At 37.6% G+C, this 16256-nt stretch overlaps 1 protein-coding gene across 1 annotated transcript; it reads right to left on the bottom strand.

Annotated features, from left to right (window-relative positions):
* Positions 1 to 4804: 4804 nt before the first annotated feature.
* On the bottom strand, positions 4805 to 7050 carry LOC127096018 (probable inactive purple acid phosphatase 16). Its single transcript, XM_051034645.1, has 5 exons — positions 6606 to 7050; positions 6310 to 6519; positions 5718 to 5991; positions 5316 to 5484; positions 4805 to 5128 (listed from the first exon to the last, which is right to left on the bottom strand). Exons 1-5 carry the CDS (start codon positions 7021 to 7023, stop codon positions 4919 to 4921), a joined length of 1281 nt encoding a protein of 426 aa, XP_050890602.1. The 5' UTR covers positions 7024 to 7050; the 3' UTR covers positions 4805 to 4918.
* Positions 7051 to 16256: the final 9206 nt, after the last annotated feature.

A 16256-nucleotide genomic window follows, 5' to 3' on the forward strand; every position in this document is an offset into this window, starting at 1 on the left:
AAATATTTCCACTATTTACCTTCTTCTTATTATGAATGTCCATATGATTGTTCATCTATTAGGAGTTGCTCTATTTCTGAATCGTTGTCGGTCTATTGGTTTACACTGTGAGGTAAGTTGTTGGTTTTAACTTAAAAACATTCTTAGGTTACCTCATAAAGTTTTATTCGTTCTTTAAACGCTTTGAACTTGAGTCATTATTTTGGTGACTTAGCCACAAATATTAGCCGATGGACTAAAAGAGTAATATTTCCACCCTCCTTGGAGTTAGGTAGATTATTATTTTTCTAGTTCATCCAATGGGCAATGATTTAAGTTTGGAGTATGGGTGGTATAATTCGGAGAAAAAAAATGATGATGAAAAAGAAAAAGAAAATGAATTAATATAAGCTAGAAAAAGTCTTTATAATGTTCAAATTTATAGTTTTCGGGAAAAAAATGCTAAAAAGAAAAATATATTCGAAATTATAGTACCCATTAGTTAAAAAGAAGAATATGTAATGATGGTGTGAAAATAGGAAGGCGGTACGTAACTCCAAGGAATTAAACCTATCGGGAAAAAATATGTCACTCTGACATAAGCCACATTCCTACCTTTGAAAGACCTCAAAAGCGTGTTTCAAATAGAAAGTGACAATTTTTTTAGAAATCTTGCAAATTCATATTTTTGATGTCACTTATATATGAATGGGTGTCTACCATATTTTTTTCAAATAAGAGTGGACTGTGAGATTGAGAGAAAGTTGAGTATATATAAAGTTTAAGAAAAACTCTTTGGATTATACTGAATAAAAGCAAGGAATATAAGTGATAACTTTGTTATGATTGGTGTTTCTTATTGGGTTGGTAAGTACAAAGTTCTGCGGAAGATAACAATTATGAATGAGTTCCATGAGAATAGGTAATATTGTAAGTTTGGGATTATGATGACACATTATTATCATGTAATTTTAATAAGAATTTGCATTTGTTTTTAGTCATTTCCAGTTGATTATTTTTAAGTTTGAGTAAAAAATAGGAAGAAAATGAAGAAGTGAGGAATTGAGCAAAAAGATGAAAATGAAGAATTGTGAAGAAAAATGATAACTTGCCACTGGAGTTTTCGTGTGGAGATCATGGCAAGATTTAACTCACTTCGTGGCGCGATGAAAATTTATTGCGACGTGATCCGTTTCTCACACAGGACATCACAGTGATTTAAAAAGACATTTTGGCACGATGTGACCAATTGGCTGGCACGTTTTGATTTCTATAAAAAGGAGAAACGTATAGAAAAAGTTGGTTGGGTTGTTTTGGCATAGGATTTTGACGGCATATCAAAGTTAAAAGCTTTGGAACAAAGGTTTTCATCATCGAAAGTCAAATTCTATCTGAAGAATCATGTATTGTTTCTTTATTTCTTCAGTTATGATTCCTATTAGTATGAGTAGCTAAAGTTCTATCAATTTGAGTTTATTAGATGAACCTATTGGATCACATGTCTAGGTATTGTACTATTGACACTTTTGATTAATTCAGTATTGTTATTCAATTAATTTCATGTTCATTACTTTATATGTGTTGACGAAATCATATATCGAACCTTGAATCGTATTGATTACTGGACATAACTATACGAGTCTGGTCTAAAATAACTGTCCAACTTAGTAATTAACTAGGGATAAGAAATTATAAGTTGTGACTTAAGGTTTAACGCACTGAATATTGTTTGTTTTAACTATCCAACCGGCCTAAGGAATTAGGGATGTTGTAGTTTAGAAGAGTGAGTTATACATCAAGGAATTGGATATAGTTGCTAAGTTAAACCATCATAATCACTGAAAAATCAACTTAGCGCAAATAGACACCATCATTAATAGTAACATATAGGGGATTCTAAACAAGGTCTAATCTCTTTTAATCTGATCAAGTTTCCAATAGTTTATTTACGCATTTATTTTATCAAATCAAACCTTGTAAATCCCCCAATTTTACTTTCAATAGCATGTGAATCATATTATTAAAATAGCATAATCCCTATGGATACGAACATATTTTTATTGCTCCGATAACATTTAGCACATTTGTTAAAAGTCTATGAGTAAGTTACTACATTAAACACATATTAGACTTGATATTAGTTACTCTGTTGCAGGTTAAGTCAATTTCTTTCAAATCCTACTAAAACCCGTCTACAAGATTCCTTTCAAATCCTCAAAATACATAAAATCAACTCCTGCTCAAGGCTTACTCTTCAAGACAAACTATTCTACAACCCTGATGGCATTTGTAGATTTAGACTGGGGCTCTTGCAAAGATACTAGGCGGTCTCCAACTGATTTTGGCTTCTACTTATGGACTTCTCTCATTTCCTGAAAAAACAAAAACCAACTTGTAGTTTCTAGATCGTCTTCAGAATCATAATATTGGGTGCTGGAAAATGCTACTTGGGAGGCATAATTGCTACTGTACCTTCTCCAAGACCAGAACATCTCTCACCCAATACCTATATTTATCTCCTTTGATAACAACTCAGACATTCACATTTTTAACAACCAATTCTTCCACGAACGTACAAAACACATTGAAATGGATTATCATGTGATTCGTAACCAGGATTCAGTTTAAGATTATACATATAATGTCTATAAATTTATTTCAACACGTTGCTGACATTTTCACTAAAGCGTTTCACTATGAACCTTGAATTGTTTACTATTTTATCTCAAAAACTAGGAATCCATATTCATTAAATATATTTAGATTAATATGTCCATCAAACATATTTAGATTAATATGTTTAACATTTTTATCTTTAAGTTATTTTGTTCGGATTAGTTTCTTATTACAACAAACTTGTCATAATTTCCTGTATAAATAGATAGGACTAGCATTTTTGTAAAACAGGTTGATTAATATAATCACTTTTTTATTTTCTCTCTTTTTGTATCTTTTACTGTTTGTGAGTAGGGGTGTTCAAAACCAAACCAACCCAATAGAAAACCGCAAACCAAACCAAACCAAACCGAAACCGCAAAAAACCGCATTTGGTTCGGATGCGTTTAGGTCATTTTTTAACAAAACCGCACGGTTTGGTTTGGTTTGCGGTTTGTATTTTGCAAACCGAACTAAACCAAACCAAACTGCATTACGTTACCATCTAAACTTCACTTATCCCATATCCAATCCAAAACTTAAACCTAGTATGTCTTAACCTTACAATTACAAACGATTTTCTCTTACTCACACTTAGGGTTTCAATTTCAACCTTCTTAAATCTCTCCTATTAGTACCGCACATTCTTTTCGTCTTCTTTGCCATGTACATTTCACCTTTTCTACTCGAATATATCTTCTCTTCTCTTATGTTCTTTCTTTTTCATATTTTATATTATTGTTTTATCTTCTAATTATATTTTTATCGCACATTTCTTCTCAATCTCGCATCTCTTATGTTTTTTTTTTCATCTTCTCTAATCTCTCTTCTCATATATTTTTTATATTTTATTATAATATTTTTGATATTATTTTATGCTACTATTTTATATATATTTTTTATTCCATTTTTTTCTAATCTAATTTCTTGTATATTGAATGAGAAGGTTTTCTCTAAATATGATGAATTTTGATGTTATTTACTAATTTATGAATGGCTAAACACAAAGTTACGTTGTCTCTATAGGTGTATGTATGGCTAAATAAAAATATTATAAAAAACCGAACCAACCGAACCAATCCAAACCGCATTGATTTGGTTTGGTTTGGTTTGGTTTTATTTCTAAAAGCCAACCGAACCAAACCGAACCGCATACTTTTTTCTCTTGCGATTCGGATGATTTTTATGGTCAAAACCGCCCAAACCGCACCACGAACACCCCTATTTGTGAGAAATGTTAAATCTTGCCTTTGTTATGGTGTATACACCACAATTTAAAGAAACTTAATATAAAAAAATCAGTCTTAAAAGTCTTGCATTCAATTTCTTAAGAATTTAAAAAAGAAAAATGTTATTACTTACACTTTCACCTTATTGTAAATTCATTAATAGGATGAACACTAAAATATTATATATATATATATATATATATATATATATATATATATATATATATATATATATATATATATATATATATATATATATATATATATATATATATATATATATATATATATATTATTGAGATGTTTATTAATCAATTTTATAACTTTTTTAACTAATTTTATAATTTATATTAATTCATTTTAGTGGAAATTCAAAATTACTTTTAATATTTAAAAGTTTATTAACTGATTTCATAATTTTATTAATTAATTTTTTACTTTTCATTATCAATTTTACTTTATTATTAATAATTATTTTTAATATTTAAATGTTTATTCAACAACTTCCTCACTTCACTGATCAATTTTTTATATTTAATTAATCAAATTTTTTAACTACTTTAAATCATCGTTCATAGTCACATGTACCAAAATTTTTAACAACTTTAAATATATTATTTTATCTATGTTAACACTAAAGTCCACTGCACCGTATTTACACCATACGCATTGCAAATCATTTTTATTGTGACACAAAAATCAAGGAAAAAATATTACTAAAAAAATTAAAGGTATGTCTAAATGATTGTAACTTTTAATGTCTTCATAGTTTTTCTCTATTTTATTTTAAAAATACGCTATTTACAGTATACATACAGTAAATAATAAATACGATATAAATATTTGTTGTAGAAAAGGATGTGGGAATATTATTGCTCTTTAAAAAATTATTATTTTTATATAAATTTTTATTTGAAATCTCCTTAATATAGACCACAAGCTAACACGATCCTAAAATCATTCATTAATTACAATTCTCAACAAGTTTTTGTTCTTAACAACCTTGTAATTAAGTATTTTGCCAGATTTTACACATATGTGATTACTCTTAAGTTTCAGCTCAAGACAAATTCACTGTGCACTTTGCCATCCTCCATCCTTATCCAAGATCGTAGAGAAAAAGGCTTGTGTGAGATCTCTAAAATTCGAGCTCCTCTAGGCCAATCACCATATCCGCCATAGCCAGTGTGCCTAGCATAGCATAGCCATAGTTTCTTGTATGGGCAGCACCAATCCAATCCATGGTTGTGTCCAACAAATATTGCCTGCCATTATCAAAAAGAAAACACCTTAATTGATAAACCGATCCTGTTGACAGTTTCTCATCTTTTCACAAAATCTAAAAATGAAACAGCCACAAACTTAACAATAACCAAACAAAAGGAACACTAAACTTTATGGATATATTTCAATAATCATTGTAGATATATAGTATGGTGGCTTTGGCCTTACCTTGACAGAGGTTCTTTTCACAAGAAGATCCATGATCCCCGTTTCAGCTTCTTGAGCTGCAACTTTTTCCTTGTTGATAGAACCAACACAACGCTTTGGTATACCAAACTTGGGAGCCACAACCTCATAGGCCTTACTTGGTATATGCCAGAAAATAATCTCAGGAACCCTGCCATAGACAATATAATGTTAGCAATATATGCGAAAAAAAGGAAGATAACAAAGTAAGAAAGAAACTTTTATCAACTATTTTCAATATATTTTACTTCACAAACTTAAACAACAAAGATTAGAAATCAACAAAGTTACTCGCATCTATAACAAATCTAATGTTTCGTTGATATTGGATAAGTTTATTTTGAGAATAAGGTTTTATTTTTATGTAATGCTTTCTTAGTCTACCTAGAGTCAGAGTTAATTTCTTTAGCTTTCTGCAGAAACCATTCTGCCTGGCCACTAGATATGACTTCTGGATAAGAACCACCACCAGAATCCAGGAAGTAGAGGAAAGCCACCGGTGATTGCAGATCATCTGGGGCCAAAACCTGGAGGACATAATTTGATACACTGGGCCAGAGGTTTCTTGGACCATATCTAGAAAATGATGCACTGTGCTTGATCTCATTTTTCATCAGCTCCAATCTTCCTGTTTCTCTGAAGCTACATTCTTCTTCCGCTGAAATTTATCAAATATGCTTTACGATTAAGATATTTTTAACATTTAATCTCATGAAAAAGAGTGTGAGAGACTACAAGCACAAATCAAATAAAACTTAAATAATGGATAATGAAGTCAAGATGATAATCAGAAGAATGTATCATAGAAGTCTATCAGAATAGGACTAAAACCCAAAAAAAAAAAAAAAGTGGAATAAAAATATCCTTAACATTATGGTCACAATTGAAGTTGCAGCAGCAATTAGATGTCGAGAGACCACAAATAAACATAACCATAGAAAAAAAAGAAAAGAAAAAAGACCTCAGTATGAAGCACCTGTTTGAGAACAGTGAATTGGAGGAATTCCAGGAGCAGAAAACCAGTGTAATGGCCACTGAAATGAAGCATCGTCATGGTTTCCAAATACACTTGCCCAAGGTATACCCCTATTTCTTGCCGGCGAAGTTGCTTGATCCCAATACAAACTTGCATTTCCAATCATAATATTGTTAGCCGTAATGACATCTCCAAGATATATCACAAAATCTGCCATACAATTAGTTTAACATCATTATTTTGAAGATGATAATACCACATGAAACCAACAGACATCATGTTCATCACCTTCTGACCTGGACATTCATCGTCGAGCACCGTATTCATCACCTTGATGGAGTTTACATCTTGAAGTGGTCCCCAGTTTGTCCATGCGTCTTCTCCAAAATGAAGGTCCGAAAACAGTGCAACCTTTAACGGCGCACCTGCTCGCATCGTAATCTGCCTCTCCAATTTGAATCGTATGGCTGACGATGTCTGATTTTGAAGATAAGATGACGACTGAACTGTGAAGAATAGAGAGAGAAGCCATAAGGGTAAAACCGTCTTCCACAGGCTTCCAATAGTTTCCATATTCACGTGTTGTGAGGAATGAAGATAAAAATTGATACGGAACAGATTCAACAAAAACACTTCAAATATTTGTGCTGCATTTTTATCATCACGCAAGTGTACAGTATAAGAGTTTGGAGAGAAGAGTAAAGTCACATACATCCTAGGAACGAACAGAAACAAAATGTAATGTTTTAAAAAAATTCTTTTAAAAAAATCTGAACAAATTATAGAATTTCCTGTAAATTAAGAAAAATTATTAATTTTATATTTAAAAAATAAAATTATAAACCGTTTAGTAAAAATATATTCATCGGTAAATAAAAAAATGTAATCTTGCGCCCATGCAATGGCATATTCCCAGGAACATTAGGAATATTCATTAAGTAAAATTTCATTAAATTGTTTTCGCATTATATATAAAAAAGTTCCAAAGATAGAAACATATATTAAAAAGAAAAGATAACTATCTAACCCATAATTATGAACAGTTTTTGAAAATATTCTTCGTATTTATGCCATCCCTATCAGCTGTCACCATTGCATTCTCCACCACTATATTCTTCATTTTGTCTTTTATTTTTTTAAAATATTATACTCATATTATTCAACAAAACGCTAAAAAAAAAAAAGGAAACAAATATTTTTGAAGTTGGTGTGGGAATGATCTCATCGCTAAGTGCTCTGAGATTCTTAAGGAAAAAACTCCAACCACCAAGAGTCTTACCTTTAACCAGAGCGAAGACAATTAGAAAGATGTTATTGTTGCAGTCTTGTGTCACTGCTATAAGTAATTTGCCATTCTATTTTTTCGTAAAATCATGTTCAATCAATTTGAAGAATAGGTTTGTAGAATGCAAAATCTTTGATGCATGGTTGAAACGTCAAAAAGAGTCGATGGAATATTCTATTTTCACTGACACAAGTTCTGTCCGGAGTATATGTTGGTAATATCCCCAAAATGGTAACAGTTCCCGAAGCATATGTCTTAAGCGCAACCAAATATTTTGGAAGTTCATTGTATAAATCCTCCCAATGTCCAAATACTTTTTCAATAGTCTTTGTTCTTGCAATCCACGCTTTCTTGTATGGGAGAGTTAATTATATTGTGTAACGATATGAGAGATTATTATACTCACCTTCATTGACGAGTCATTGCTAACAAGAGGCAAAATGTCTTGACATATCAATTCAGAGTTTAATTTACGGTGATCTTGTGAAATATTAGTGGCGATGTAGGTATGAGGTGGATGTATGGAACTTATCTGCCATGAATCACTCCTCTTCCTGTAAGACGTTACCAGACGAAACGTGCAAATCACATTACGACAATGAATGACATGCCTTCTCGCATATGTGCGATGTATGATATAATCAACACAGTTTTCCATGTGAAATTTTTTGATTGCTCGCACACAGTCTTCTTTAGTGCGAAAATGGTCTCCCACTTTTAATTCACTATCTGATCGCATATACGGGTTGCAAAATATATCAAAGGATGGCTCATTGTCATCCAAGTTCAAGTTTGTCATATGTTGAGGGGGGAAATATACATGACTTGGAGACAATGGAGCTTGATTATCGTCATCTTCAGTGTTGGTGTTCAATAAATTATCAACTTGTATCTCACTTTCTTCTTTTTCATCATCAACAACATCAACTTCTATTTGCATCCACACCTTCAATTTCATCTGAATCTACGTCTTCGACTTCATCTGAATCTATAGGTTCAAATTGATCGATTATCTGAGATTGTTGAGTGTAACACCCCAAAATTTACCCTTCATTTTTCCTGGAAGCATACGCTTTACACCTCATGCATGCATTCATTTTTAGGTCATTTAACATTAGATACATTGCATTTCATCATGTCAATCAGAATTAGATCCAAGAAACTTAAAAAAAAAAAAAAAAAACGAAAAAAAAAGAAAAAAAAGAAGTTAAAAATAAATAAATAAATAAAATATAACAATTTTTTTTGGACTTGGGTCTCCCTCATTTGAGCCCACTACCCACGAAAATCAGTCTATAAATATTGAAGTTTCAGTAGAGGAAAACACACTGGGAGTTACACTGGGAGATTCCCTGGAGAAAGATTTTGAGAGAAGGAAACCTAGGAACTACTCTGCAGCGACCTTCAGGCAGCCTTGAGAAGTTCACTCCGCCTCACACAAACCCTAGTATTACTTTGCAGACCCGGCCGTACCATTCAATCTTAATCAATCAATCTCATCAGGTTTGCCATATATCCATCACCTTTATGCCTTTAATTTGAATGCTCTAAATGTATGAGGTATTATGGGTGAATTTGATACCTTTTGATGCATGTCCTTTTTGTGAATTTTAATGGCATGATTCATGTGGTTACATTTTGATTTGGGGGCAACCCTTGATTACCCTATCTTTTTGTCCTGTTTGTCTAACCTTTCTGTTGAGTTTTCGTGAGGGCTCACATACTCTTGCAGGGATACCATCCGGAGGTTTATCCTGATTAATCGTATTGACTGATTTTCTTTGATGGTCTAGCTGGAGAGATCTCAAGGTTGCTAATCCTTTAATTGCTGTAACTTCGGATCTTTATCCGTGTGGTAATTTTTTCCTTTTCTCGTACTTTATCGCTTTCTTAGCTGGAAGACCTCGATAGGAGGCAATGTTTGAGCCCCTTGGTGGCATTTTACTTTGAGATACATGTTTTGTGTTTTGTATTCATATCCCCACATGTAGCGCGGTTCCTTCGTCAAGGACTGCCTGTTTGCCCTCGAGCATCCCAAACCCTAAAACCCAAAGCAACACGTTTACTCCTTCTACTACAGGCGAGTAAGTCTCCAAAGGTCGAGCATCCGGTAGATTGCGTAGTGACGTCGTTCGTCCAAAACCCAATCCACAACCCCGTAGTTAGCCGAACTACGGCTTGCTCTGATTCTCATTCCAGATGAGATACGTAGGCATAAGACGCGATGTCTTAGCGAGCACACATCCCCCAACCCATAGGTCAGCCGAGCTACGAAGACTCTGATTCTCATATTCAGATGAGATACGTATGCAGTGGATGCGACATCCGCGCGAGTCATTTCTCTTAACCTTTTTAGTAAATAAACACATTAGGTAAACCCATACCCTTTAGACAAAAACCACAAAAGTGGATCCCGTAGAGTACTATGGATGCGTAGGGGTGCTAATACCTTCCCTTCGCATAACCGACTCCCGAACCCAAGATTTGGTTGCGAGACCCCGTCTTGTCCTTTCCTTTTTCAGGTTTACTTCGAGCGTTTCCTTTCCCTCCTTTGGGATGAATAACGCAAGGTGGCGACTCTTCTGTCTTTTTCTTTCGCCGGTTGTTTTTTTCGCGCACTGTATTTTTCAGGTTGCGACAGCTGGCGACTCTGCTGGGGACTAAAGAAGTTGACCTCTTGCTGGTCCATCTTCCCTAAGCGAGTCCCTCCTAGCTTTTGTGATTTCTGGTTCATTGGGTGTTCATGCTTTGGTACTTTTATTTACTTACTTGCTTGCATTCATCTGTTGTATCTGTTGGAGCTGTTGTTTGTTTGTTGGGATGGGATGTTCTACGAGAGATAAGCCCATTACCCAGGCTTGAGTGTACACACAGGTTTTAGAGTGGATGATCATGAGGCTTGTGTGGCATGTTGCTACGTTAAGTCGTTCGTGAAGAACCACACCCAGACGAGGTTTCTCTTGGATATATTATGTCCTACGGATGTTCCGTAACGACATGATGTTCCTTTAGAAATCGTCGACTCTGGTGACCATTTCCCGAGAACTCAGTCGAGGCCTCTCCTCCGAGACGTGATTATGTTAGCTCTGGTGGGCGCATTCTCGCTGATCAATCCGAGGACCCCGAGACTGGAAACTTGCTTTAGGATGTCCTATTGAGGGGAGTCAGTGGAGGTCTTTTATCCCGTAATAATGCCAAACCTTCAGTGGTAAACGTATTATTCGCGACTGAAGGGCTGAAGTTGACGAACTTCTGTTCTTAGAACATACCAGTGAGGGGCGGGCTAAATTCAGGAAACCTTAACCTCCAACCAACCCGGTTTTCTGGAGCAGAGCTTTGATCTTGTATTATATTCCTCAGTGGTTTTCTCTTCAGACAGTGTAACTCGACAGATGTTCAAGCAGATACAACAATCCTGATTGACATGCCATTGCATTGCATTCACATCATCACATCATTTGCATTCATATCATTTAACACATGTTTATCCATTTCAAGGGGGTTTACATCTTCTTCTTGATTCCAGTCGGAGTTTTTCTGGTTCTCTTAAGATGGATATTGGCAGAAAGAGACATGTCGCCTACAAGTTTCCGGTGGTCTGTCTGGAGCCCATTCAACAGTTAATGAAGTTAATGGATCCTGATTCTCTAGAAGGATTCCGAAAGGATTACGGTCTGATTCTAAGTTTCGTCACGGTTCTTTCCAAAGATCAACATGACGCCCTATTCACACTGCTACAGTTCTATGACCCTCCACTGAGATGTTTCACATTCCCGGATTATATCTTGGTCCCTACTCTGGAGGAGATTGCCAGTTTTCTCAGAGTTCCTATCAGGTCACAGTTATTGTTCTACAGTTCTGAGTTTCTGCCCGATCTCAGCCTGGTTGCTTCAACCACATATTTGGGGGAATCAGTCTTGAAGGCTAATATGTGTCAGAAGGGAGGAGTCAGTGGTTTTCATTTGAGTTTCTTACTGGGAGAAGCAAAGAAGAAGCTGGAAGACGGTAACCAGAGGGGTTTCAATGTTGTGTTGGCTCTTTGCGTGTATGGGATTGTCTTGTTCCCTAATGTTGCCAAATTTGTGGACATGGACGCAATACGCCTCTTCGTGTTGAGAAATCCAGTACCGACCTTGCTAGGAGATTTCTTTCATTCAGTGCACCACAGAAATAAGAATAGAAAGGGGGGATTGTTGAATTGTTGTGTGCCTTTGTTTTATAGGTGGTTCAGTTCTCACCTACCCAAATCAGGAGTGTTCGTTAATGTCAAAGACTCGTTGAGTTGGTCGAAGAGATTGATGGGGTTGAGAGCTGAAGATATTTCTTGGTGGTCCGACCGGAGCTTGCTTCGGGCAGATATTATTCATAGTTGTGGGAACTTCCCAAATGTTCCTTTGGTAGGAAGAAGAGGAGGAATCAACTATAATCCTTCTCTAGCAGTTAGACAGTTTGGGTATGCTTTAAGAACTCCACCTTTGGAAAAGGATGTGGAAGAATCTCTGTTTTTCCATTCTTCGCCTGATTTGACGGTATCCCGTAAGGCAGCTGAGGCCTGGCTCAAGGTGATCAAGAGAGGAAGAACCGTCCTTGGAAAAGGAGATTGTAGAACTTACCCTCGGTATGAAGAGTGGCTTCAAGGAAGAGTCGAAGAGTTTGGTTTGCCGTTCCCTATTGAAGAACCTTTGTATCCACCTACTCCTGAGCAGTCAACAATGGTGAGCCGAGAGGAGTACGACAAGTTGAAGAGTGCCATGGAGGGACTTCAAACCAAGAACTCAGAGTTAAGTGAGAAGTTGCAAGACTGTATGCATCAATTTCAGGAGGCTGATCCCTGGTTTATGTTCCTCCCTTTACTTTTTGTTTTGTTGCTGTGTAGTGATAATCCACAGGCTTGTTGTGGGGATCCTCTTTTGATGTATTTTTGGCTAAGGCCCCTTTCCTGGAACTCATTTGTATGTTGGTTTCCCTTTGTTGTATCTTGATCTCAGAAGTTTATCCATGACTCAGTCTTCTTGCACTATTCGCCTGATGTGAGACTGGAATCAAGGGGGTAGAATACCTTTTGGATTTGATAAACATGGCATTGCATTTACATATTCATTGTCATATCTTGCATAACAGGTACCGCTGCAGTGTTCTCATATTGTTTGGTGTCCCACTAGCAGGATAGCTGACTCAGGCATTCACTGATACGATACCCGAAGGAATCAACAGAGAGCGATGGAGAGCCTACAAGCAGAGCTCGCCGAGATGAAGATTCGCATGAATCAATTCATGGATTTGGTTCAAGGGGTGGCTCAAGGACAGCAGGAGCTTAGATTGTTGGTAAAGAGGGATCCCCCTATTACTCAACCGGAGACGTTGGCTGATCCTCCAGCTGGAGAGGCTAATGGTCCCAATGGACCGGGGCCTATCCCGATCCCGCATGTCAACCTAGATCAACAACCCATTCAGGATGGTCAGGATGATCAGTTCCCCTTGCTTCAGGAAGACTTTGGTATGGGTCATGGTGTGGACCCCATGTTTAGAAGATTGGAAGAGAGGTTGAAAGCAGTGGAAGGACAGAATCTTCTGGGAGTAGATGTTGCTGACTTGGGGCTGGTCCCAGGTGTGAGAGTGCCACCGAAATTCAAGGTCCCGATATTTGACAAATACCATGGCAGCTCTTGCCCCAAAACTCACGTGCAAGCCTATTTCTGTAAAATGGTTGCATACTCTGATGACGAGAAGCTACTTATGTACTTCTTCCAGGATAGCCTAGCTGGGGCATCCTTGGAATGGTATATGAGGCTGGACAGAGCCCACATCCGTTGCTGGAGGGATTTGGCAGAGGCTTTCGTGAAGCAGTATCAGTATAATGCAGACATGGCTCCGGACAGAACTCAACTTCAGAATCTGTCTCTTAAAAGCAATGAGTGCTTCAGGGAATACGCTCAACGCTGGAGGGATACAGGTTCCCGTGTTCAGCCTCTTATGTTGGAAAAGGAAATGGCCAACATGTTCATGAATACGCTGCCTGGACCTTATCTGGAGCGCCTGGTGGGGTGCAATGCTTCCAACTTTGCTGATGTGGTCTCTACTGGAGAAAGGGTGGAGAATTACCTAAAGACCTATAAGAGCCAGAGTGGAGGTGGATCCTCATCAGGGGTGAAGAAGCCGTTCATTCAGGGACAGAAGAGGGGAGAAGGGGATGCAAATGCCATATCTTCTTATCAGAACAAGGATAACCGGAGGAATAACTTTCAGAATTATCATCAGCAACCGTATGTTGCGGCTGTGACCATTCCAGCTGCAGCGCCACTACAACAACAACAATCACAACGTCAACCAGCTCAGTATCAACAACACCAGCAACCGGGTAACAGACCCGCTTATCAACAGAGGCAAAGGATGATGGACCGGCGTTTCGACACCCTTCCAATGTCGTACGCTCAGTTGCTTTCTAGTCTTCAACAACTACAACTTGTGCAACTGCGCACTCTGGCTCCTCCTATTGGTAGACTTCCGGTGGGTTACGACGCCAACGCTAGGTGTAGCTTCCACTCTGGGGCACCTGGCCACAATATTGAGAACTGCAAAGCTTTTAAGCACGTAGTTCAAGACCTCATAGATTCAAAGGCCATCGACCTTGCACCGGCTCCGAATGTCGTTAACAATCCCATGCCCCAACATGGTGGTGCGAACGTTAACATGATAGAGGGAAAAGCCAAGTCCATTAAGGATGTGTTAAAGTTGAAGACTCCATTGTTGGATATCAAAGGATGCTTGCTGAAGGCCGATGTTTTCCCCGGTTGTGGGAAGGGTTGTTTGGATTGTGCCACTCAGAGTGGAGGTTGTTTGAAGCTACAACAGGGTATCCAGGCCTTGCTCGACAAAGGTATCCTCCAGGTTGAAGATTTGTCTGTCCAAGAGTCTGTGAAAGAGGTTAAAGTGGGTGCCTCTATCTCATCCTTTAAGCAGGCACGGGCCGTGGTGGATTCAGGTGTTGCTCCCGGTTGGGGGCGTCTGTTGGAATTACCAGTGAAAGAAGATAAGTTCGGGATTGGGTATCAGCCAGTTTTGACTTCTACAACACTTCAGGGGCCGATCACTTTCTCCAGTGCTGGCATCATTCAGTATGGTCAAGTCTCTGCAGTCAACGAAGAAGATGGGGATAGTGATTGTGACATTGACAACTGGGTGCGTCCGAGGATCCCGGGTGAAGTCATTAACAATTGGTTTTCTGAAGAGATTATCCAAGTCACTCTTCTTGAAGAGTAATTTTCTTTGTTTATTCATGCATATCCAAGTCTTACGTTCCGCCCAGGGCGTAATGACTCGTTGTAGGGCCCGTCTATGTGACACTTGCATTTTTATCATAAATAAAGGACGTATTTTTGCATTCAAATATTTCGTTCCCTGTCTTTCTATTTTTGCAGTTTTTCAAAATAAAAAAAAATGGCAATGTTTTGTTTAGTTTTCACTTCTTGTTCACACTCATAAGCACATACCATCACTCATGCAGATGCACATCACCGGATCCTATTGATAACATTTCTGCTACGGCTCGTTTCAACTTTGAAAATCCAATCTTTCAAGCTGAAGAAGAGGGTGATGAAGACTGTGAACTCCCTGAAGAGCTTACCAGGTTATTAAAACAAGAGGAAGGGGTTATTCAACCGCATCAAGAGTCTGTTGAAGTGATTAATCTCGGCACCGAGGACGCCAAGAGAGAAATCAAGATAGGGGCTGCTTTAGAAGACAATGTGAAGAAAGGGCTGATTGAATTGCTGCAAGAATACGTTGACATCTTCGCCTGGTCTTATCAGGACATGCCTGGGCTGGACACAGACATCGTGGTACACCACTTGCCTCTCAAAGAAGGTTGTCCTCCGGTCAAGCAGAAGCTCAAAAGAACAAGACCAGATATGGCTGTCAAGATAAAGGAAGAAGTGCAAAAGCAGTTGGATGCAGGGTTTCTAGCAGTCACCAATTATCCGCCATGGGTTGCAAACATCGTCCCAGTACCTAAGAAGGATGGAAAGGTACGGATGTGTGTCGACTACCGGGATCTGAACAGAGCTAACCCTAAAGATGATTTCCCATTACCTCACATCGACGTTTTGGTGGATAATACAACTCAGTTCTCGGTATTCTCCTTCATGGAAGGATTTTCTGGCTATAACCAAATCAAGATGGCACCAGAAGACATGGAAAAGACAACTTTCATAACCCCATGGGGCACCTTCTGCTACAAGGTGGTGTCGTTTGGTCTGAAAAATGTCGGAGCAACATATCAACGAGCTATGGTGACTCTGTTCCATGATATGATTCATCATGAAATCGAGGTTTATGTGGACGATATGATTGCCAAATCTCAGACAGAAGAAGAACATTTGGTGAATTTGCAGAAACTGTTTGAGCGTTTGAGGAAATTCAAACTGAGACTTAACCCGAACAAGTGCACTTTCGGGGTGAGATCGGGAAAATTGCTGGGTTTTATCGTTAGCGGAAAAGGGATTGAGGTGGATCCCGACAAAGTAAAAGCGATACAGGAAATGCCAGAGCCAAGAACAGAGAAGCAAGTCCGTAGTTTCTTAGGGAGGTTGAACTAAATTGCAAGGTTCATCTCTCACCTGACAACCACGTGTGAGCCAATTTTCAAATTGCTGAGGAAAGATCA

The sequence above is a fragment of the Lathyrus oleraceus genome, chromosome 6 (assembly GCF_024323335.1).
Source record: "Lathyrus oleraceus cultivar Zhongwan6 chromosome 6, CAAS_Psat_ZW6_1.0, whole genome shotgun sequence".
Lineage (NCBI taxonomy): Eukaryota > Viridiplantae > Streptophyta > Magnoliopsida > Fabales > Fabaceae > Lathyrus > Lathyrus oleraceus.

Coding starts and splice junctions, on each gene's coding strand:
- LOC127096018 (XM_051034645.1), bottom strand. CDS start 7,023: ATGTATGTGACTTTACTCTTCTCTCCAAACTCTTATACTGTACACTTG. Junction 5,992..6,309: donor AATTCACTGTTCTCAAACAG/GTGCTTCATACT, acceptor GATAAATTTCAG/CGGAAGAAGAATGTAGCTTC. Junction 5,129..5,315: donor TGAAAAGAACCTCTGTCAAG/GTAAGGCCAAAG, acceptor TGATAATGGCAG/GCAATATTTGTTGGACACAA.